At 40.5% G+C, this 24,849-nt stretch overlaps 1 protein-coding gene across 1 annotated transcript in view; it reads left to right on the top strand.

Annotated features, from left to right (window-relative positions):
• The window catches only part of LOC128688792 (protein O-mannosyl-transferase TMTC1), a 669,456-nt gene that overhangs the window by 539,285 nt on the left and 105,322 nt on the right, over positions 1-24,849 (top strand). The window contains exons 5-6 of the mRNA XM_070085424.1: positions 11,626-12,039; positions 20,003-20,078. Of these exons, the coding sequence (XP_069941525.1) occupies positions 11,626-12,039; positions 20,003-20,078 (490 nt within the window). The remainder of the gene's footprint in view (positions 1-11,625; positions 12,040-20,002; positions 20,079-24,849) is intronic.

Here is a 24,849-nt window from a genome sequence, read left to right on the forward strand (position 1 = left end):
CTTTCTATTTTACATCTGCTCCTCCTTTTTCTTAGAGGAATAAGCCTTGTGCATACATCGATTGCCACCGAGTTAATCTGTTCTAGGCATAAGTTGGGGTCTGTGTTGCTTAGTATATCTTCCCAGCTTATATCGGTTAGGACTTGGTAATCCCCCTTGTGTGTATTTCATCCAGCACTTGTTGGTGTACTTCCCTATTCTGAATTTCTGGAGTCATTTTTATCTCCACTGTAAATACTTCTTTAAATCTCTTGTTGAGCTCCTCACATACCTCTTGGTCTCTTGTGAACTCCCCACCTTCTTTCCTTAGCCTGGTTACCTGGCCCTTGACTGTTGTTTTCCTCCTGATGTGGCTATACAAAAGCTTAGGGTAAGACTTGGCTTTCGATGCTATGTCATTTTCGTATTGTCGCTGAGCCTCCCTTCTTACCTGTGCATATTCGTTTCTGGCTCGTCAGCTAATCTCTATTTTCCTGGATCCTTTGTCTTTTCCACTTTTTCCATTCTCTAAAATGCTTAGTTTTTGCCTCTCTACAGCTTTGGGTGAACCAAGGACTCATTCTGGTCTTCCCAATATTTCTGTTTCCCTTGGAAACAAACCTCTCCTCTGCCTTCTTGCATTTTTTTGTCACATAATCCATCATTTCTTTTACTGGTTTTCCTGTCAATTCTCTCTCCCACTGAACGTCTTACAGGAAGTTCATCATGCCTGTATAGTCTCCCATTTTGTAGTCTGGTTTTTCATAACCTATTCCTGCTACTCTCTCCACTTGTAGCTCAACTATGTAATCAAAGCACAGAAAAACATAATAATCTGGAGCTCCAAGGGGCCTTTCGTACGTGATATCCTCGATGTCTGAACTACTCAAGGTGAATAATAGGTCCAGTCTTGTCGGATCATCCTCACCTCTCTCTCTCTCTCTCTGGAAGTGTCTCTAACATGTTGATACATGAGGTTTCCCAGTACCACATCCATTATCTTGGCTCTCTATGTTTCGGGAACCCCATGAAGCTCCAAATTTTTCCAGTCAATCTCCTTGTGACTGAAATCACCCATAACTAGTAACTTTGCTCTCCCCATGTGAGCTCTTCTGGACACCTCAACTAGTGTGTCTACCATTCCTCTGTTGCTCTCGTCATATTCTTCGATTGGCCTCCTTCAGTTCTGTGGCAGTTGTACATTACTGTAATTACCACCTTATGGCCCTCAGACTGGATTGTTCCTACTATGTAGTCCCTTTCACCCATTCCACCCATTCTTTCCATTTCCTCAAATCCCCACCGGTTTTTAATGAACAGTGCATCTCCTCGTCCCCTCCTGCTCCTTCTATCTTTCCTGAGGATTTGATATCCAGGTGGAAAGACTGCATCTGTTATCATCCTGGTGAGTTTCGTTTCTGTGAGTGCTATTATGGCTGGGGATGTCTCCTTGACTGTTTCATGCCACTCCTCACACTTGTTTGTTATTACATCTGCATTTGTATACCAAACCTTCAACTTCTTTTCTAAGAACTGTGGTCTGGGGGTACATTGGGGTTGGGGAAGCGGGAGACCTGATGAGAAACTATGGGTGGTTGCTGTGAAGGTGGAGTTTGTAATGAGGTGGATGGGGGCATTGGGTATGGTATGTGTGTTTTGGGTTAGAGTGTTTGGTTGCATTGGGATTGCCCTGGTTGGGGGGCTTCTGAAGGTGGTTGTGAGGGAGGTTGTATTTGATCTTCCTCCTGAGTCTGGGTTCTCCTGTCCATCTCCAATTCACCTCTCTTTTCTCCTTTCGTCTTTGTACCCTCTCATTCAGTGTCTGCCTTTCTTCTCATGTTCTGTCGCGGTCGAGATACACCTTCCGGTATGCCAGCATGTCCCTAAGTCTTACTTTCTCCTGCAGGATCCTGTTTTGAGCCGATTCTGTCTTAAAAATCACTTTGACTGGCCGGTTTTTTCCTCTTGCAAACCCCCCTATTCTCAGAAAATTTGCCAGCTGGGTCATGTCATCTCCTCCTATTGCTTTCATGATACTTTCAATAGCTTGTGTGTGTGTGTGTGCACTCACCTAGTTGTGGTTGTGGGGTCGATTCACAGCTCCTGGCCCCGCCTCTTCAACTGGCCGCCACCCAGTCACTCTTCCCGCTTCTTAAAGCTATGTATGGAACCTGCCTCCACTACATCACTACCCAGGCTATTCCACTTCCTGACAACTCTGTGATTGAAGAAATACTTCCTAACATCACTGTGGTTCATCTGAGTCTTCAGCTCCAACTGTGACCCCTTGTTGCTGTGTCCCATCTCTGGAACACACACACGTGCGCGCGCGCGCGTGCGTGTGTGTGTGTGTGTGTGTGTGTGTGTGTGTGTGTGTGTGTGTGTGTGTGTGTGTGTGTGTGTGCGTGGCTGAAAAGCATGAACGTAAAGTAAACAGCGCCTAAGCCTATAGATTTTAATGAAGTTTTTCACATTTAATTAAAAAAATTGTGATATATTCTCTCTCTCTCTCTCTCTCTCTCTCTCTCTCAGCTCTCGCTTCCTCCCTCCCCATACGTGACCTGGCGGGTTCATTAAATATTCCTTAGATAGTGGCGTGCCGTGGTGCTGGGAGGAGGTTGTAACTCGTGTTAGTTGTGTTGCCAGTAATAATTCATGAACCACTTCATCACCAACACCACCTTCCCCTCCTCCCTCAAACCCTTCCCTTAACCCCTTCCCCTACCCCCTTACCTTTCCTCTTGGCGATTGACAGATTTCCTTCCTTTCAATTCCTGTGTATATTCATCTCGCTGGAGTCGCCTGGTTGTGGTTGCGGTGGTCGAGCCACCAGCTTCTGTTACGCCCGCTTCTCAAGTGCATGAGGCCAGTTTGTATTAAATTCCCTGCTTCGCAGTGTGAATCTTTAGTCTCTGTCTTGTTTCTGAGGAAAAGGCAAACGTTGGAAAACAAAGTAGATCGTGTTTCACGAAATGATAAACGCGTGTCATCTGAGGCTTACTCTCTGACTGGCTGCAAGTTCCAATATGAAAGTTTATCGACAAAACGTATTGCTTTGTTTATTAAAGGTTTTATTCTCCCAGTCAAAGCTTGCTTCGCAACGTGTGCATTTTTCACTGTTGTTGGCAGTGCATTATTTATATCCGTCATTTTCAAGGTTCTTTATATGACTGAATATTTGTGGGATGCTTACTGCCAAAGCGTAGTGCATGACAGGCTTGACGTATGTCATATACACAATCTTGAATTAAACTTTGCTAAGGTTCTTGAAAGCCGTTCTCAAGTTTGCTAAGTGCACGGTGCCTCGGACGCTGTTCTGTTCGTGAGTGCCTCCAGTACCGAGCTTATCCCAAAGTTCCCATTGTTTGATGTTTGCAGCCTTAGTTCTCTCAGTCTATAGTCCTTCTTCGATCTTCGTCTTTTCTCGATTTTAAAATCTTTCTCTTGCTGGGGTCGAATTCATAGCTGCTTATCTGACCATCCTTGTAGTCGGTCCAGGTCGTCTTGAAGTCTTTATGTGTCATCTTCCAGTTTTTGCTCAATAGTTTTACATCTTCAAACAGCAAAATGCTTGACTCCACCTTCTCTGGCATGTCTGTTTTATATGAGAAGCAATACCTGTTCCAGCACTGACCCTTGTGGGACCCCACTACTCACGTCTGCACATCTTGATTAATTCTCCCTGACCATCACACTGTTTCCTTCCTCCAATTTTCCATTATAGCTCCTTCATCCTCCAGCCTGTGAACCATTTTCTGATGTAGCACAGTATCTAATACCTTCTGAAATGTTTAATCATCTCTGCGTATACTCAATAAACACTACTTTGAATTCCTTCCTCTGTTACTCCTCCTGCCTGGATGAGAATCCCTTGGACTACTCCCAGGGCTGGAAAACTGGTTGTGAGTGTGTGTCACCGACCAAATGCGTCGTTGCCAGCCAAATGGCCATCGGTTATGGTGGCGTCAGAGGTCCATTGCTCCAGCCATTCCCAAAAAGAGATTGAGTCTTATTGCACTAACAGCTAGCCGCTTCGGTCGGGATAGGACGTAAATGGCGTATCCAGGTCCGTTCAGAAACTAGGAAAGTGGTTCATAAATATACATAGCTAGTTATAATGTGCTAGATTCAGTAGTGAGGTAGAGTGTTAAGTAATGCAGCAGCAGCATCAGTCAAGGGAATTGCAGTAAACTCTCGGTGCATATACATTGAAACATACACGCCATAGTGTACATACACAGATACACCTTATGGTATATATCCACGGGAGACACATACTTCTCGATGTACATTCAAAGAGAAACACATCTCTCATTTTATATACACGGTGCGTATACACAGATAAATACATTTCAGAAATACATGCTTTCCAGTGTATATACACAGAGATAAATACTATTTATGCTTGGTTTGATTAGCGGATGTGGAATGTTAAAACATCGAACAGAAAGTGAATATATTTATAAAAAAGTGCCAAGTTATTTTAAAACTTTTAAACGTAAACTTCAATCAATATTTAAAACACACGAACTGTCGTAACTCACTTTACGGAAATATAAAGCAACGATGAGAGCAAAACACTTCACTGTTACTTTTCCAGCATCTGATATAAACACCAAACATGTATTGCTAAAACAAATAATAAAACACCACGATACACTTACCACTATACAAGAAAATTACACCTAACAAAAGTCACTTTATTCACAAATTATATATGTATGTAAATATATATATATATATATATATATATATATATATATATATATATATATATATATATATATATATATATATATATATATATATATATATATATATAACAAGTCGGCCGTCTCCCACTGAGGCAGGGCGACCCAAAAAGAAAGAAAATCCCCAAAAAGAAAGAAAATCCCCAAAAAGAAAATACTTTCATCATTCAACACTTTTGTCTCACTCATACATAATCACTGTTTTTGTAGAGGCGCCCAGATACAACAGTTTAGAAGCATATATAAAAAAGAGATATGTATAACATATGTATGTATGTATAACATACATGTATAACACATCCCTCCAAACTGCCAATATCCCAAACCCCTCTTTAAAGTGCAGGCATTGTACGTCCCATTTCCGGTTTCCCTGAATCTAATATATATATATATATATATATATATATATATATATATATATATATATATATATATATATATATATATATATATATATATATATATATATATATACATGTGTGTGTGTGTGTATACGACTGTTTTCTCTACAATCAACTCCTTCCTGAGTTGAAACAAAAAGAAGATACCTAGTTTGTGTGACTGGAACCTCCTGCATTTGCTCCATAAAACTGATTTTAGACACATTACTTTTTTCAGTAATAGGGCCTCGTATATTTTGTTTATGGTTTCTCAAGGGCAAACAACCACAGGTGGCCGCTCAAGTGTTCTCATTACATATATAGGAAGATAGATAGTTTACCAGACATACATACAAAGATAAACAGTTTACGAGATATACATAAGACGATAAATAGTTTTTCAAGCACTCATTGGAAGATAAACAATTTACAAGGCACACATAGGAAGATAGATATCTTACAAGACATATATAGGAAGATAGATATCTTACAAGACATATATAGGAAGATAGATACCTTACAAGACATATATAGGAAGATAGATATCTTACAAGACATATATAGGAAGATAGATATCTTACAAGACATATATAGGAAGATAGATATCTTACAAGACATATATAGGAAGATAGATATCTTACAAGACATATATAGGAAGATAGATATCTTACAAGACATATATAGGAAGATAGATACCTTACAAGACATATATAGGAAGATAGATATCTTACAAGACATATATAGGAAGATAGATATCTTACAAGACATATATAGGAAGATAGATATCTTACAAGATATATAGGAAGATAGATATCTTACAAGACATATATAGGAAGATAGATATCTTACAAGACATATATAGGAAGATAGATATCTTACAAGACATATATAGGAAGATAGATATCTTACAAGACATATATAGGAAGATAGATATCTTACAAGACATATATAGGAAGATAGATATCTTACAAGACATATATAGGAAGATAGATATCTTACAAGACATATATAGGAAGATAGATATCTTACAAGACATATATAGGAAAATAGATATCTTACAAGACATATATAGGAAGATAGATATCTTACAAGACATATATAGGAAGATAGATATCTTACAAGACATATATAGGAAGATAGATATCTTACAAGACATATATAGGAAGATAGATATCTTACAAGACATATATAGGAAGATAGATATCTTACAAGACATATATAGGAAGATAGATATCTTACAAGACATATATAGGAAGATAGATATCTTACAAGACATATATAGGAAGATAGATATCTTACAAGACATATATAGGAAGATAGATATCTTACAAGACATATATAGGAAGATAGATATCTTACAAGACATATATAGGAAGATAGATATCTTACAAGACATATATAGGAAGATAGATATCTTACAAGACATATATAGGAAGATAGATATCTTACAAGACATATATAGGAAGATAGATATCTTACAAGACATATATAGGAAGATAGATATCTTACAAGACATATATAGGAAGATAGATATCTTACAAGACATATATAGGAAGATAGATATCTTACAAGACATATATAGGAAGATAGATATCTTACAAGACATATATAGGAAGATAGATATCTTACAAGACATATATAGGAAGATAGATATCTTACAAGACATATATAGGAAGATAGATATCTTACAAGACATATATAGGAAGATAGATATCTTACAAGACATATATAGGAAGATAGATATCTTACAAGACATATATAGGAAGATAGATATCTTACAAGACATATATAGGAAGATAGATATCTTACAAGACATATATAGGAAGATAGATATCTTACAAGACATATATAGGAAGATAGATATCTTACAAGACATATATAGGAAGATAGATATCTTACAAGACATATATAGGAAGATAGATATCTTACAAGACATATATAGGAAGATAGATATCTTACAAGACATAAGACATATATAGGAAGATAGATATCTTACAAGACATATATAGGAAGATAGATATCTTACAAGACATATATAGGAAGATAGATATCTTACAAGACATATATAGGAAGATAGATATCTTACAAGACATATAGGAAGATAGATATCTTACAAGACATATATAGGAAGGCAAATGGTTTACAAGACATACTTTGAAAGATAGATACTTTACCAGACATACGTAAGAAGACAGATACTTTACAGACATACATAAGACAGATACTTTACAGACATACATAAGAAGACAGATACTTTACAGACATACATAAGAAGACAGATACTTTACAGACATACATAAGAAGACAGATACTTTACAGACATACATACGAAGACAGATACTTTACAGACATACATAAGAAGACAGATACTTTACAGATATACACAGGAAGACAGATACTTTACAGACCTACACAGGAAGACAGATATTTACAGACATACACAGGAAGACAGATACTTTACAGACATACACAGGAAGACAGATACTTTAAGACATACACAGGAAGACAGATATTTACAGACATACACAGGAAGACAGATACTTTACAGACATACACAGGAAGACAGATACTTTACAGACCTACACAAGAAGACAGATACTTTACAGACATACACAGGAAGACAGATACTTTACATACCTACACAGGAAGACAGATATTTACAGACATACACAGGAAGACAGATACTTTACAGACATACACAGGAAGACAGCTACTTTACAGACATACACAGGAAGACAGCTACTTTACAGACATACACAGGAAGACAGATACTTTACAGACACACACAGGAAGACAGATACTTTACAGACCTACACAGGAAGACAGATACTTTACAGACATACACAAGAAGACAGCTACTTTACAGACATACACAGGAAGACAGATACTTTACAGACATACACAGGAAGACAGATACTTTACAGACCTACACAGGAAGACAGATACTTTACAGACATACACAGGAAGACAAATACTTTACAGACGTACACAGGAAGACAGATACTTTACAGACATACACAGGAAGACATATACTTTCCAGACATACACAGGAAGACAGATACTTTACAGACAAACACAGGAAGACAGATACTTTACAGACATACACAGGAAGACAGATACTTTACAGACCTACACAAGAAGACAGATACTTTACAGACATACACAGGAAGACAGCTACTTTACAGACATACACAGGAAGACAGATACTTTACAGACATACACAGGAAGACAGATACTTTACAGACATACACAGGAAGACAGCTACTTTACAGACATACACAGGAAGACAGATACTTTACAGACATACACGGGAAGACAGATACTTTACAGACGTACACAGGAAGACATATACTTTACAGACATACACAGGAAGACAGATACTTTACAGACAAACACAGGAAGACATATACTTTACAGACATACACAGGAAGACAGATACTTTACAGACAAACACAGGAAGACAGATACTTTACAGACAAACACAGGAAGACAGATACTTTACAGACATACACCCAAGAACAAAATTCAACCTCGTAACATTATATGGATTTGTAGCAACATTAACCCACAAGTCCACAAGACAAATCCTGACACATGCCAGGCTAAAAAAAAAATCTAATTCACTTCTTTGATTCAACAGAAGAAAACCACGAGATAAACCAGGAATCTCGAGAGGCAGTACATTCCTGTAACGTATAATATCTATGAAATCTGACTTGGGCTTCAGTCTTGTTCAGAATTATGAGCCTCGTAAATTCTTTTTCAGGCAGGCAACGTGCGGCTTAAGTCTAAACAATGAGATTTTTGTCCGCCAAAAGCGCCAGCGGCCACACAAAAAAATATTACCATGCATACAAAAATAAATACATAAATCATTAACGTGATTTGTATCTAGTGTGAGGACAAACATTCTCTGCTAAGCCAGGAGCCTCAGACACGAAGTTATTTTTGTGCATTACTGATGGTACGTAAAAGATTATTTATGAGAAACACTAAACCTGTGGGGAGCCATCAAGGTAAATAGTGAAGATAGAAACTCAAATTAAAAAAAAAAATAAAAGAGCTTTTACCGGGGACAAAGTTTCACTCTGTGTAGAGCTTTATCAAGTCATGCAGAGGTTGTAGTGTTATGCATGACATGGTAAAGCTCTACACAGAGAGAAACGTTGTCCCACACATCTCGAGTCACTGTTATCATACTTGTTGGCAATACACTCATCCATACATTGTAAAGACTGGCGGAGGCTCGACGCTGAGTCCTGTAATGGAGAGACCAGCAACTTACCTACACAAATGCTGTACTTTTCTCAAGACTGATGGAATAAACACATTGACTTCAGACTGAAGAACTTATTACCTCAAACCCCTCCAAATCTTATCTGTACTGGACTGAAGAAGCCACTGGCTGGCGAAACGTTTCCGCAATAAAGCTTGGCAAATGATGCACACAAGTGTCTCATTCTTAACTACACTTGTTCTGAGTACCTCGGAGAGACGTACATGTGACTCGCCGAAGGAAAGGACAGGTGAGCCACAGAGGCCCTTGTGGGCCTTTAGCTCTCTTGCAGTGCTCCTCTTTCTTGGCCTTTGACTGACTCCACTACTACTACTACTATTACAACTACCTCTCTACTTCCTTTCCTACTACCTCTCTTGTCCTGTCCCTGTCTGCTGGCATATATATACTGCCTCTTCCTTTCCTTTCTGTTACTGTGACTTTGTAAATAGTCCAAGTCGGACCGGAACGTCGTCGTAAGCTCCTCTCTCATATGGGTAGGTTATTGGTGTATCTGGCTCACATGTGTCTGATATAGGGAGTTGAAATTTTTTGGTGTTCGTGTTGTAATTTTAGGTGATTGAGATGGAATTTATGGTGTCCATGATATAATTTATGGTGTTCACGTTGAAGAACAAAAAGGGACAATAGGGGATAAGCGCTAAAACCCGCAGAGGTCAGACAGCGCAAGTGGATATCAAAATGGTATACAGCGCAAGTGGAAATGGGAGGTAAACAGATTTAATTCAAGGGAAGAACAGCTCTGATTCCTCAGTTAAAGAACTCTTCAGCGACATTAAGCCACCTGTACTGAAGAGTCTAGAGACTCTAGAGGCTAGATATTCTAAGTCTTTAGACACTCTAAAGGCTCGAGGTGTCTGGGGACACATCTAGCCTGGAGCGACCACAGCGGCCTCTCCAGACCAGGTGGATCTGTAAGCACAATCGTAAAATGCATCCTCTTACAGCCCGGTGAGGAAAGACAGACTGGCACATGAACACCTAGCAAGTGTACCTGGAAGAATTTTTTAAAAGCAAAGAGAGAGACAGAGAGAGACAACATCACTTCATCTGAGATCATTTATTCCTAGGATGACTCGAGATCGGAAACAAGTTTGTACAGAATAATATCAGCGAAATAAAGTCAGCTGATCAAATGAAACTGCTGGCCCACAGTTGGCTCCAACTTTACCCTGCTCCATATTTGTATGTGTCATAATAAAAAGACTTTCAAATGAGTTGATGGAGGTAACAACTCTTAGCTTGTAAATGAAGCTAGGACTCTTAACCTAACCTTGTAAAACTGTGTGTGTGTGTGTGAGAGAGAGAGAGAGAGAGAGAGAGAGAGAGAGAGAGAGAGAGAGAGAGAGAGAGAGAGAGAGAGTATGTGAAAAAGGCAGATGGAAAACTAAGAATCTCTTTAAAGATGAAACATCTTACATTATACGAAAACCCACCACGGATGTTCCACATGAAAGAGGCAGCTGGCAGACATGAACTACAACTACCTCTACTGCAACAACATGGTAGTCCACAACCACCCACATTTATGTACAAACTATTAATTAATTCTGCTTCTAAGTACTGTGTACTCTAAGTAGACTCTGGACAACCACACACCCGATGTAGTTCCAGAGCTTCTCCCACGGTGCCGGTGGTCACTGCCCGGTAGACTGCTTCTGGTAGACTCCTAGATTCCTCTATTGACAAATTGTTCGTTCAGCTGATTATGGAAGAACTGTATTAATTTGCCACTAACAAATTCAGGGTGGAGATTATTCCAGTGGTTCACGACTCTCGTTAAAAAAAAAAAAACGCCGTTACATGCGTGTTAAACCGCTTGCCATGGAGTTTCATAACATCATTCTGTGTAATTTTATCTTTTTGCACATCAAAAGATCATCATGGTTGAGTATGTAGAAACTGTTAGTAGTTTGAAGGCACTGATTCCTTAAGGTTTTATAGACTCTGTTTTGTAAGTGAAAGAATTATGATCAAAGTATTTTCTCGCATAGTTGAGGAACATATATATATATATATATATATATATATATATGTATATATATATATATATATATATATATATATATATATATATATATATATATATATATATATATATATATATATATATATATATATATATATATATATATATATATATATATATATATATATATATATATTCAAAACCTCGTCAGTTATGAAGAAAAATTATTAAAATTGTTTTTGTTGCCAGGGCGATGGAGGTGGACAGTGAAGACCCCAGCAGCGCAGACGACAGCGACGCAGGTACACCAGCAGTAGCAGCAGCAGGCAACGGAGGCTGGGAAGGCAGGAAAGGTGTCTCCCTCTACGTAGACAGCGGAGGAGGAGGCAACATCCTTGGATCAAGCTGGGAGAGCAGTAGAAGAGCTGCATCTGGCAACATAATGGAAGTCTTACGAGAAGGTGGAGGAGGAGGAGAAGAGGAAACAGGAGGGGGTGTTGGAATGGTGGTAGGAGGTGAGGAAGGAGGTGGAAGGGGGTGGGCGTGGCTGCGACGGGCGGGTGTGCTGGCAGGGGCAGGGACGCTGTGTAAAGAGCACGCCCTCACTGCTCTCCTGGTCTGTGCCTCCTGGGATGTTATACGTCACAGAAAACACATACGAAGGTCAGTCTCTTATTAATCTAGTTTATATGTGTCTTTTATGTCTTATGTATGTACTCTGGATATTTTTCCTATGTGTGAAATCTCCCTGCCTCCCTCCCTTTCTCTCTCTCTCTCTCTCTCTCTCTCTCTCTCTCTCACCCCTTCCCTCCACCTCTTTTCCTAACACACACACACACACACACACACACACACACACACACACACACACACACACACATCGTGTACGTCAGGCCCATACCGGAGTATGGAGCACCAGTTTGGAACCCACACCGGGTCAGTCACGTCTAAAAATTAGAAAATGAGAAAGTGCAAAGGTTTGCGACAAGGTTAATTCCAGAGCTAAGGGTTATGTCCTATGAAAAAATGTTAAGAGAAATAGGCCTGACGACACTGCAGGACAGGAGGGTCAGGGGAGACATAACAACATACAAAATACTGCGTGGAATACACAAGGTGGACAGAGACAGGAGGTTCCAGAGAGGGGAAGTTGGAAGTTCAAGACTCAGATGAGCCAAAGGGATGTTAGGAAGTATTTCTTTAGTTATGGAGTAGCCAGGAAATGGAATAGTGTAGTAAGTGATGTAGTGGAGGCAGGAACCATACATAACTTTAAGATGAGGGTATGATCAAGCTCATGGAGCAGGGAGAGAGAGGACCTAGTAGCGTTCAGTGAAGAAGCGGGGCCAGGAGCTGAGTCTCGACCCCTGAAACCACAATCAGGTGAGTACAATTAGGCTAGTACACACACACACACACACACACACACACACACACACACACAACACACACACACACATACACATACACACACACACACACACACACACACACACACACACACACACACACACACACACACACACACACACACACACACACACACACACACACACACACACACACACACACACACACACACACACACACACACACACACATACACATGCACACATCACGGAAGGGATAGACACAGAAATATCCCTGTTTGCAGATGATGTGAAGTTAATGAGGAGAATTCAATCGGATGAGGATCAGGCAGGACTACAAAGCGATCTAGACAGGGTGCAAGCCTGGTCCAACAACTGGCTTCTGGAGTTTATTAACCACACCAAGTGCAAAGGCATGAAGATTGCGGAAGGGCAAAGAAGACCCTAGGTGGAGTACAGGCTAGGGGAGCCAAGGACTGCAAACCTCACTCAAGGAAAAGGATCTTGGGGTGAGTATAATACCAAGCATATCTCCTGACGCGCACATCATCCAAATAACTGCTGCAGCATATGGGCGCCTGGCAAACCTAAGAATAGCGTTCCGATACCTCAGTAAGGAATAGTTCAGAACTCTGTACACAGTGTACGCCAAGCCCATATTGGAATCCACACCTGGTCAAGTACGTCAAGAAATTAGAGAGAGTACAAAGGTTTGCAACAAGACTATTCCCAGAGCTAAGGGGCATGTCCGACGAGGAGAGGCTAAGGGGAATCGACTTGACAACACTAGAGGACATGAGGGATGGTGGAGGGGGGGACATGATAACAATATAATAAAATACTGAGAGGAATTGACAAGGTGGAATAGGGACAGGATGTTTCAGAGATGTGACACAGCAACAAGGGGTCACAATTGCAAGCTGAAGACTCAGATGAGTCACAGGGATGTTAGGAAGTATTTCTCCAGTCATAGAATTATCAGGAAGTGGAACAGACTGAAAAAGGGATGTAGTGGAGCCAGGATCCATACATAGCTTCAAGAAGAGGTATGATAAAGCTCATAGAGCAAAGAGAGAGAAAGACCTAGTAGCGACCAGTGAAGAGGCGGAGCCAGGAGCTATGACTCGATCCCTGCAACCACAAATAGGTGAGTACACACATACACATACACACACGCGCACACACACACACACACACACACACACACACACACACACACACATGCATATGTCGTGCAGAATAGGTAAAACCTGCTAATAGCAACGCTCCTCATGCCGAATCAGGCGACCGAAAATTTGTTTAAGCAATAATTTCGCAAAAATCATTCAGAACCCAACAAAAAAAAATATTTCATTGTGTTTGTTTATTATTAAATTATTGTAACCATATCTAAAATATATTTAGTTGGATTAGGCTAAATTAAATTGCGCTTGTTAAAATAAGGTTAAGAAAACAAGAAAGAAGGAGCACTGCAACAGGCCTACTGAACCATGCGGAGCAGGTCCATGTCCCCCCCGGATTAGCCCAATGACCCACCCAGTCTGATCATCTCCACTCAAGGATGGAGCACTGCACCAGACCCAGCAGCACAAACTAGTCAGGTCCAACTCACACCCACCCACACCCACTCATATATGTATCTAACCTATTTTTAAAACTACACAACGTTTTAGCCTGAATAACTGTACTCGGGAGTTTGTTCCACTCATCCACAACTCTATTACCAAACCAGTGCTTTCCTATATCCTTTGTGAATCCGAATTTTTCCAACTTGAAACCATTGCTGCGAGCCCTGTCTTGGCTGGAAATTTTCAGCACGCTATTTACATCCCCTTTATTTACTCCTGTTTTCCATTTATACACCTCGATCATATCCCCCCTAATTCTACGCCTTTCGAGAGTGCAGATTCAGGGCCTTCAGTCTATCCTCATAGGGAAGATTTCTGATACATGGGATCATCTTTGTCCTCCTCTGTACGTTTTCCAGAGCATTTATATCCATTCTGTAATACGGTGACCAGAACTGAGCAGCATAGTCTAAATGACGCCTAACCAAGGATATATATATATATATATATATATATATATATATCCTTGGTTAGGCCTCATTTAGACTATGCTGCTCAGTTCTGGTCACCGTATTACAGAATGGATATAAATGCTCTGGAAAACGTACAGAGGAGGACAAAGATGATCCCATGTATCAGAAATCTTCCCTATGAGGATAGACTGAAGGCCCTGAATCTGCACTCTCGAAAGGCGTAGAATTAGGGGGGATATGATCGAGGTGTATAAATGGAAAACAGGAGTAAATAAAGGGGATGTAAATAGCGTGCTGAAAATTTCCAGCCAAGACAGGGCTCGCAGCAATGGTTTCAAGTTGGAAAAATTATATATATATATATATATATATATATATATATATATATATATATATATATATATATATATATATATATATATATATATATATATATATATATATCAATAACAACACGGGGATCGAACCCGTGTTGTTTTAGCGCGCCTCGTGGAGAACGAAAATTTTAAATTAGCGGTGACGCAACCACACCATCGTATGCCCTAGCAAAATGAAGCAAGCCTAGTTTGTTACGCTCATGTTGTTCGTAGGATTGTATGGTCCAGTGGTTTAGAGCGTCGTGAATTTTCGCTCACTTCCCACGAGGAGGGCTAATACAACACGGGTTCGATCCTCCGGCTGGCCGCAGTTTGTTATCACTTGTTCGTGGTATATATATATATATATATATATATATATATATATATATATATATATATATATATATATAACACGTCGGTCGTCTCCCACCGAGGCAGGGTGAACCAAAAAGGAAAAAAATATTTTCATCATCATTCATACATAATTATGTATGAATTATAAGCACTTCGAAGACAGTGATTATAATCAGTGTCTTTGCAGAGGCGCTCAGATACGGCAGTTTAGACGTCACTCCAAACGTAAATATCCGAAACCCCTCCTTTAAAGTGCAGGCATTGTACTTTCCACCTCCAGGACTCAAGTCCGGCTAACCAGTTTCCCTGAATCCCTTCACAAAATATTACCCAGCTCACACTCGAACAGCTCGTCAAGTCCCAATAACCATTCATTTCCATTCACTCCTATCCAACTTGCTCACACATGCCGGCTGTATGTCCAAGCCCCTTGCACATAAAACTTATTTTACCCCCTCCCTCCATCCTTTCCTAGGACGACCCCTACCCTTCCTTCCCTCCACTGCAGATTTATACACCCTCCAAACCATTCTATTTTGCTCCACCCTCTCTTGACCAAACCACCTCAACAACCCCTCCTCAGCCCTCTGAATAATTATTTTAGTATTTCCACACCTCCTCCTAATTTCCACACTACGAATTCTCTGCATAATATTTATGCCACACATTGCCCTTAAACATGACATCTCCACTGCCTCCTTGCTGCAGCCTTTACAACCCATACTTCACACCCATATAAGAGTGTTGGCACCACTATACTCTCATGTATTCACTTCTTTGCCTCCATGAATAAAGTTCTTTGTTTCCACAGATACGTCAATGCACCACCCACTCTTTTCCTTTCATCATTTCTGTGGTTTAGCTCGTCCTTCATAAACCCATCTGTTGACAAATCAACTCCCATATATTTGAACACATTCACTTCTTCAATACTCCCTCCCTCCAATGTGATATCCAATTTTTCTTTACTTAAATCGTGTGATACCCGCATCGCGTTTCTCTTATCTATGTTCACTTTCAACTTTCTTTCTTTACACACTCACCCAAACTCGTCCACTAACCTTTGCAACTTCTCTTTAGAATCTCCCAAAAGAACAGTATCATCAACAAAAAGTAACTGTTTCAACTCCCATTATGTATCTGACTCCCCATGATTTAATCCCACCCCTCTACCCAACACCCTAGCATTTACTTCTTTAAATTCCATCTATAAATATGTTAAATAACCATGGTGTCATTACACATCCGTGTCTAGTGTCTACTTTTACTGGTAAGTAATCTCCCTCTCTCCTACACACCCTTACCTGAGCCTTACTATCCTCATAAAATTCTTTACAGCATTTAGTAACTTAATACCTATTCCATACACTTTCTACATTGTTTCCCTATCCACCTTATTATATGCCTTTTCTAAATCCATAAATACAACAAAAACTTCACTACAATGTAAACACTTGGTCTACACATCCCCTACCCATTCTAAAGCCTCCTTTTTCATCTGCAGTCCTGCTCTCTACTTTACCTCTAATTCTTCCAATAATAACCCAACCAAACACTTTACCTGCTATACTCAGCAAACTTATTCTTATATAATTTTTACACTCTCTTTCTCCCCTTTATATAAAGGAACTATACACACTCTTTGCCAATTCCTAGGTACCTTCCCCTCTTTCATACAGTGAACAAAAGTACCAACCACTCCATCTGCTTTTAACAATTCTGTCATGATCCCATAAGTTCCAGCTGCTTTACCCCCTTTTCCCACCGAGGCAGGGTGACTCAAAAAGAAAGAAAATCCCCCCAAAAAATACTTTCATCATCATTCAACACTTTCACCTCATTCACACATAATCACTGTTTTTGCAGAGGTGCTCAGAATACAACAGTTTGGAAGCATATACGTATAAAGATACACAACATATCCCTCCAAACTGCCAATATCCCAAACCCCTCCTTTAAAGTGCAGGCATTGTACTTCCCATTTATATATATATTATTTTATTAACACATCGACCGTTTCCCACCAAGGCAGGGTGGCCCGAAAAAGAAAAACATTTACCATCGTTCACTTAATCAATGTCTTGCCAGATGCGCGCTTACGATACAATTATAAAACTACAACATTAACACCCCTCCTTCAGAGTGCAGGCACTGTACTTCCCATCTCCAGGACTCAAGTCAGGCCTGCCGGTTTTCCTGAATCCCTTCGTAAATATTACCCTGCTCACACTGCAATAGCACGTCAAGTCCTAAAAACCATTTGTCTCCATTCGCTCCTATCTAACATGCTCATGCATGCTTGCTGGAAGTCCAAGCCCCCTCACACACAAAACCTCCTTTACCCCTTCCTTCCAACCTTTCCTAGGCCGACTTCTACCCCGCCTTCCCTCCTCTACAGATTTATACACTCTCGAAGTAATTCTATTTTGTTCTATCCTCTCTACATGTCTGAACCACCTCAACAACCCCTCCGCAGCCCTGTGGATAATACTTTTGGTAATCCCACACCTCCTCCAAATTTCCAAACTACGAATTCTCTACATTATATTCACAGCACACATTGCCTTCAGACATGGCATCTCCACTGCCTCCAGCCTTCTCCTTTTTGCAACATTCTCCACCCATGCTTCGCACCAATATAAGAGCACTGGTATAACTGTACTCTAATACATTCCTCTCTTTGCTTCCATGGACAAAGTTCCTTGTCTCCACAGATTCCTAAGTGCACCACTCACCATTTTCCGCTTGTCAGTTCTGTTATTCACCTCATCTTTTACAGACCCATATATATATATATATATATATATATATATATATATATATATATATATATATATATATATATATATATATAAATAAATAAATAAATAAATAAATAAATATATATATATATATATATATATATATATATATATATATATATATATATATGTATATTATATATATATATATATATATATATATATATATATATATATATATATATATATATATATATATATATATATATATATATATATTATTCAGAAAAATCGAGTGACTCTTGAGTGTGAGAAACGCTGGTAAAGTGAAAGATTTGCTTAAGTTATTTGGAATGCTGGCAATTCTTTGTCAAAGCAATGTTATATCAGAGGAAGAGTCACCTGTTCCCATGGACACACACACACACCATTATCTGCATGCCATCTATCCTCACGTTGGCAAAACTGTTGGTTAAAATTCAGTAGATAAACATCACACTGTCATTTCACTGTCATAATTCTAAAGTTATGTTGACTCAAGGTTAGACAGTTAAGATTAGCTTAAAATGTGCCTTTTAACGATGCTGTCTTCAAAAGTGGGATATAACTGGAACTGACCAACTGGAACATAGTTATATACACAGATTTCGTCTCATCTAATGTGATATAATTGGCATTTTGTCATTATTTCCATACTATAATGTTGCTGAAGAATGAATCTCAGTTCTAAACTTTATACGATATTTTAAATAATACAGTTGTCGAGCTTGAACATACGTGGTCTTAAGTTATGTATTAATGCTTGTGCTCAATGATACACAAGTCTGTGGCTTATAAGCTTATTTTAACATCTGTCAGTTTACTTGGTTGTCAGTAGTGTGTGTGAAAATATCGTATTAGTCTATTGTGCTGGTCTTGTAAAATGATTGGTTCTTTCGGCCCATTTTCTGCTGCTCGGCAGACAGAATAAATCACTAAACACTGGGAACAGTTTCTGTCACAAACCAGCTTTCTAGATTCCCCGTGAAGACATTATCATACTAATACTGAAGCAGCATAGGAAAGTTCCCTTCGTCACAAGACAGACAAGTCTGATCCTAATACGGCTTTCCAACCGATCCAATAAAGCGTATTGCCCACAATACTGAAGAACAGACACACGCTGCGGTACAAGCTTTATCTAATCATCGGGCAGAGAGAAATGTTGTCCAATAGAAGCTTGTTCTTCAACGTGTGTGTCTTTTTTTTTTTTGTGCCTTGCTGCATGTCTGCTGGATGCTTAATTCTTTTCCCTCAAAACTTCCACCACACTCATTCCAACTACTCCTCAGACGGTCTATGCACTTCCTTCCATTAATTAACTTAGTCAACTTGTGTATCGAGATACACACATACCATGTGTTGAGAAACACACATACTATGTATATATATACATAATGTCTTCCGCAAAAGTCGTTACAGGTATACTGTACGTGTATGAGCTCAAACGCACGAACGCACATCTTCATTTATGCATCTCAGGCCACAAGCATACGTGAATGTCTCTCTCTCTCTCTCTCTCTCTCTCTCTCTCTCTCTCTCTCTCTCTCTCTCTCTCTCTAAAACACTAATATCCACCAGAAGACTCTCCAACCATCAACAAGAAAAAAAAATTCAACTTCCTTCGTTTCACCGTTGACGGAATGCTTCCTTTATTTTTTCTTCAGCGTCAAAGGCTGAAGATAAAAAAACAGAGTAACATTTTGTGACTTTGTGCTTCAGATTGGTGTGGAGGCAGGAGCGGAGCAGCCGGGTGCTGGGAGGCCTCTTCAGACGCCTCCTCTGGTTAAGCATTATAGTAAGTCACCATCTCACTGCACTCTTTAAAACAAAAACACAAATATATTTTTTTACTCTTGTATCCCCCCCATTAGTCCTCACATTAGCACGCAATTCTTCGTTCCTGGAAACACACACACACACACACACACACACACACACACACACACACACACACACACACACACACACACACACACACACAGAGTTAAAAGAACAACTCTTAGCTAACAAAACGGATTGTAAAATAAACTAATGTAAGAAATCTTAGCCTGTAAAACACATGGAAGGAATTCTCAAGTGCTGTTACAAACTATGTAAAGAGAAGAACAGTGAGTGAAAGAGAAGATAAGAAACAAACTAGGAAGAGAAAGAAGGGACTGGAATAAAAGCTTGAAGGCACCTTTTAAGGTGAGAGAAAAGAATTTGTTAGATAAAGAAAGTGAAAAGAAGGACAGGCAGGAAGTGAGGAAATTAAATGGAGCAAAAATAAGTTGTTGCTGGAAGTGGAAACGTGAGAGAGAGAGAGAGAGAGAGAGAGAGAGAGAGAGAGAGAGAGAGAGAGAGAGAGAGAGAGAGAGAGAGAGAGAGAGAGAGAGATAGAGAGAGAGAGAGAGAGAGAGAGAGAGAGAGAGAGAGAGAGAGAGAGAGAGAGAGAGAGAGAGAGAGAGAGAGAGAGAGAGAGAGAGAGAGAGGGAAGATAGCTGAAAAAAAAGGAAGCAACAAAGTTTCTGGGTGGAGGAAAAAGGAAGAGTGGAGGCTGGGAAGAACGGAATGGGGGAAGAGAGAGAAGGAAAATGAGAGAGAGAGGGAGAAAAGACGACGGGTGGGTGGAACAGATGAGAAAAATGAGAAGAGTAGAAGGTGAGAGTTGAGGTATAGGAAACAGGGAGAGAAGAGAGGTAGGAAACAATTGAGAGAGAGAGAGAGAGAGAGAGAAGAAAGAGGGGCGAAGAAGAGAGTTTAGAAGGGAGGGAGGGAAGGACAGGGATAAGTAAGAAGGTTGAAGAGAGGGAGGGAAAGGTTGAAGGGAGGGAAGGATATGGTTAAGGAAAGGAAGGTAATTGTAGAGGAAAGGATTGACAAGAGGAATAAGAGTGAGGAGAGGGTTGAGGAGAGGAAAGAAGGAAGGAAGGAATGAAGGAAGGAAGAGTGAGTGTAAACAGGTAGTGGTGATGCGTGCTGGTGGCTGCAGCATCACCACCAGCATCCTGCCTCGGTGACGCCTCCGTCTGGTCCAACCTAATAGAATTACCCTCGCCAGAGTGATGAGGCTCAGGGAGAGGCAGGGAGAGGAGAGGAGAGGAGAGGAGAGGAGAGAGAGAGGAGAGAGGAGAGAGGAGAGAGGAGAGAGGAGAGAGAGAGAGAGGAGAGAGAGAGAGAGGAGAGAGAGAGAGAGAGAGAGAGAGAGAGAGAGAGAGAGAGAGAGAGAGAGAGAGAGAGAGAGAGAGAGAGAGAGAGAGAGAGAGAGAGAGAGAGAGAGAGAGAGACGGTGGTGCAGGTAACCTTTATTACTGTTACAAGGCTTCCTCTAGGGCTGGACTTTATCAAATATTAACAGAAATGACAGATACGCACCAGTTTATTAGGTGAACGAGCAGCACCTTGAGGTCAAGCTTGTCAGAGGTCACAGGAGAAGTCAAAGGAAAGGGGAAAAGGGAAAGATTCAAGGGTGAAGTAAGAGGTGAGGTCAGGGAGATGAGGCGAGGGGCCAGCAGAGATGGGTAAAACTGTTAATATGCTATGAATGATGGATGATGTGAGTGATGGGGGTCCAGCCAGCGCTTGTTCATTCCTCTGTTCTGCTGGATGGTCGCACTAAGACTCTAAGGATCTTGTGTTTAGATCTGTCTTCTTGAAAGAGTCGCTGCGCTGAGCTGCTCCCCACTTCATGATGGGGTGGTCTGCGGTGAACGATGTGCGTGCGGTGTTGGCATCATTCATCCAGCACTCGTATTCCTTGGATAACACTGATAATGGGTTGGGCTAATATATGTTTTTTGTGGGCTTGGGTCTAACAAGGACCTTCCAAGTGTGGGCCAGTAGGCCTGCTGCATTGTTCCTCCTTTCTTATGTTCTTATTTGAGTTCTTGAAGTCGAAGTCAAGATCACGTACTATCTGCCTAACATAAATCCTGCTACATCCCTTGAACGGAATATTATATACCCCTTCAATAGTTTGTTTACGGGTCTTGGAGGTCTGGTGATTTCTTCTGCAGAGTTGCTAGTAACAACAGCCACGTCCATGTTGGTCTAACGGAAACCAGAGTGATGGTGAGGCTACCTGTGGTGTGGGAAGAACGAGACAACGGTCGATACTTGCTTGAGCTTTCCCTACGTGCAATGTAAATTAGTGGGACCTTCCTCCCGCAGGAGTTGGTGAATTGTAGAGGAAACTCGAGGACTTCAAAAGCGTCCTCCATGGATTGAGTTTATGAAACATATAAACACAGACAGACACGCTAGTCCCAGAGCTCAAGGGAATGTCGTACGAGGAAAGGTTAAGGGAAATCGGACTGACGACACTGGAGGACAGAAGGGTCAGGGGAGACATGATGACGACATACAAGATACTGTGGGGAATAGACAAGGTGGACAGAGATAGGATGTTCCAGAGAGGGGACACAGGGACAAGGGGTCACAACTGGAAGCTGAAGACTCAGACGAGTCACAGGGACGTTAGGAAGTATTTCTTCAGTCATAGAGTTGTCAGCAAGTGGAATAGCCTAGCAAGTGAAGTAGTGGAGGCAGGAACCATACATAGTTTTAAGAAGAGGTATGACAAAGCTCAGGAAGCAGAGAGAGAGAGGACCCAGTAGCGATCAGTGAAGAGGCGGGGCCAGGAGCTATGACTCGATCCCTGCAACCACAAATAGGTGAAATAGGTGAGTACACACACACATACACACACACACACACACACACACACACACACACACACACACACACACACACACACACACACACACACACACACACACAGACACACACACAGACACACACACAGACACACACAGACACACACACAGACACACACACACACACACACACACACACACACACACACACACACACACACACACACACACACACACACACACACACACACACGTCACAATTGGAAGTTGAAGACTCAGATGAATCAAAGGGATGTTAGGAAGTATTTCTTCAGTCATAGAGTAGTCAGGCCGTGGAATAGCCTAGAAAGTGACGTAGTGGAGGCGGGAACCATACATAGTTTTAAGGCGAGGTATGATAGAGCTCATGGGGCAGGGAGAGAGAGGACCTAGTAGCAATCAGCGAAGAGGCGGGTCCAGGAGCTGTGACTCGACCCCTGCAACCACAAATAGGTGAGTACACACACACACACACACACACACACACACACACACACACACACACACATACACACATACACACACACACACACACACACACACACACACACACACACACACACACACACACACACACACACACACACACACACACACACACACACACACACACACACACACACACACACTGACACACACGGCCTAGTGTCTAATCGACATGTGCCTATGACCAAATGGTAACTAACACACTGACACACACACATTGACACACACACACTGATACACACACACACACACACACACACACTCACACACACACACACACACCCACACACACACACAGACACCCACACACACACACACACACACACACACACACACACACGCACGCACGCACACACACACACACACACACACACACACACACACACACACACACACACACACGCGCGCGCGCGAGCGCGCATGCACATACAACAGGCCTAGTGTCTAATCGACATGTGCCTAGGACCAAATGGTAACTAACACACACACACACACACACACACACACACACACATTTATGTAAACTCTCTGCTGCCTATTTGTCAGCCATGCCTCTATCCAGGAAAAAATTTCTCCTCCTATTCCGTGTATCTTAAGTTTCCTCAATAGCCTCTGGTGTGGAACTATCGAAAGCCTTACTGAAGTCCATACACACAATATCATATTCATTACCATGATCTACCTCCTCAAACACCTTAGTGAAAAAAGTTAGTAAATTCGTAAGACAAGAATGCCCCTTTGTAAAACCGTGTTGAGATTCATTAATCAATCTGTGCCTATCAAGATGGCTACGAATTGCTTCGGCAATTATTGATTCCATAAATTTTCCCACTATGGAGGTAAGGCTTATTGGTCTATAGTTCGAAGCCAAGGACCTGTCACCTGCCTTGTAAATAGGTATTACATTTACCATTTTCCACTTATCAGGCACTATGCCAGTTTGAAGTGATATGTTAAAAAGATTAGCCGAAGGTATGCTAAGCTCCTCTTTACATTCCTTTAACACCCTTGCAAACAGTTCATCATATATATATATATATATATATATATATATATATATATATATATATATATATATATATATATATATATATATATATATATATATATATATATATATATATATATATATATATACATGGATAACTAAGGAGTAACGAACACTTGTGAATGCTCAATAATAACCCACATGGAGATAGAAACTCAGGAGATTAATTGGCCTGTATATTTCGGTCCCCTTCTGCTGAAGAGGATCCCAGAAGGGGATCGAAATATACAGACCAATTAATCTTCTGAGTTTCTGTCTCCATGTGAATTATTATTGAGCATACATACATATATACATACATACATACATATATGATAGTGACCTAATAGGGGGTAAAAGTAATTGCATAAAATAGATGT

This window comes from Cherax quadricarinatus, chromosome 16 (assembly GCF_038502225.1).
Source record: "Cherax quadricarinatus isolate ZL_2023a chromosome 16, ASM3850222v1, whole genome shotgun sequence".
In the NCBI taxonomy this organism is placed as follows: domain Eukaryota; kingdom Metazoa; phylum Arthropoda; class Malacostraca; order Decapoda; family Parastacidae; genus Cherax; species Cherax quadricarinatus.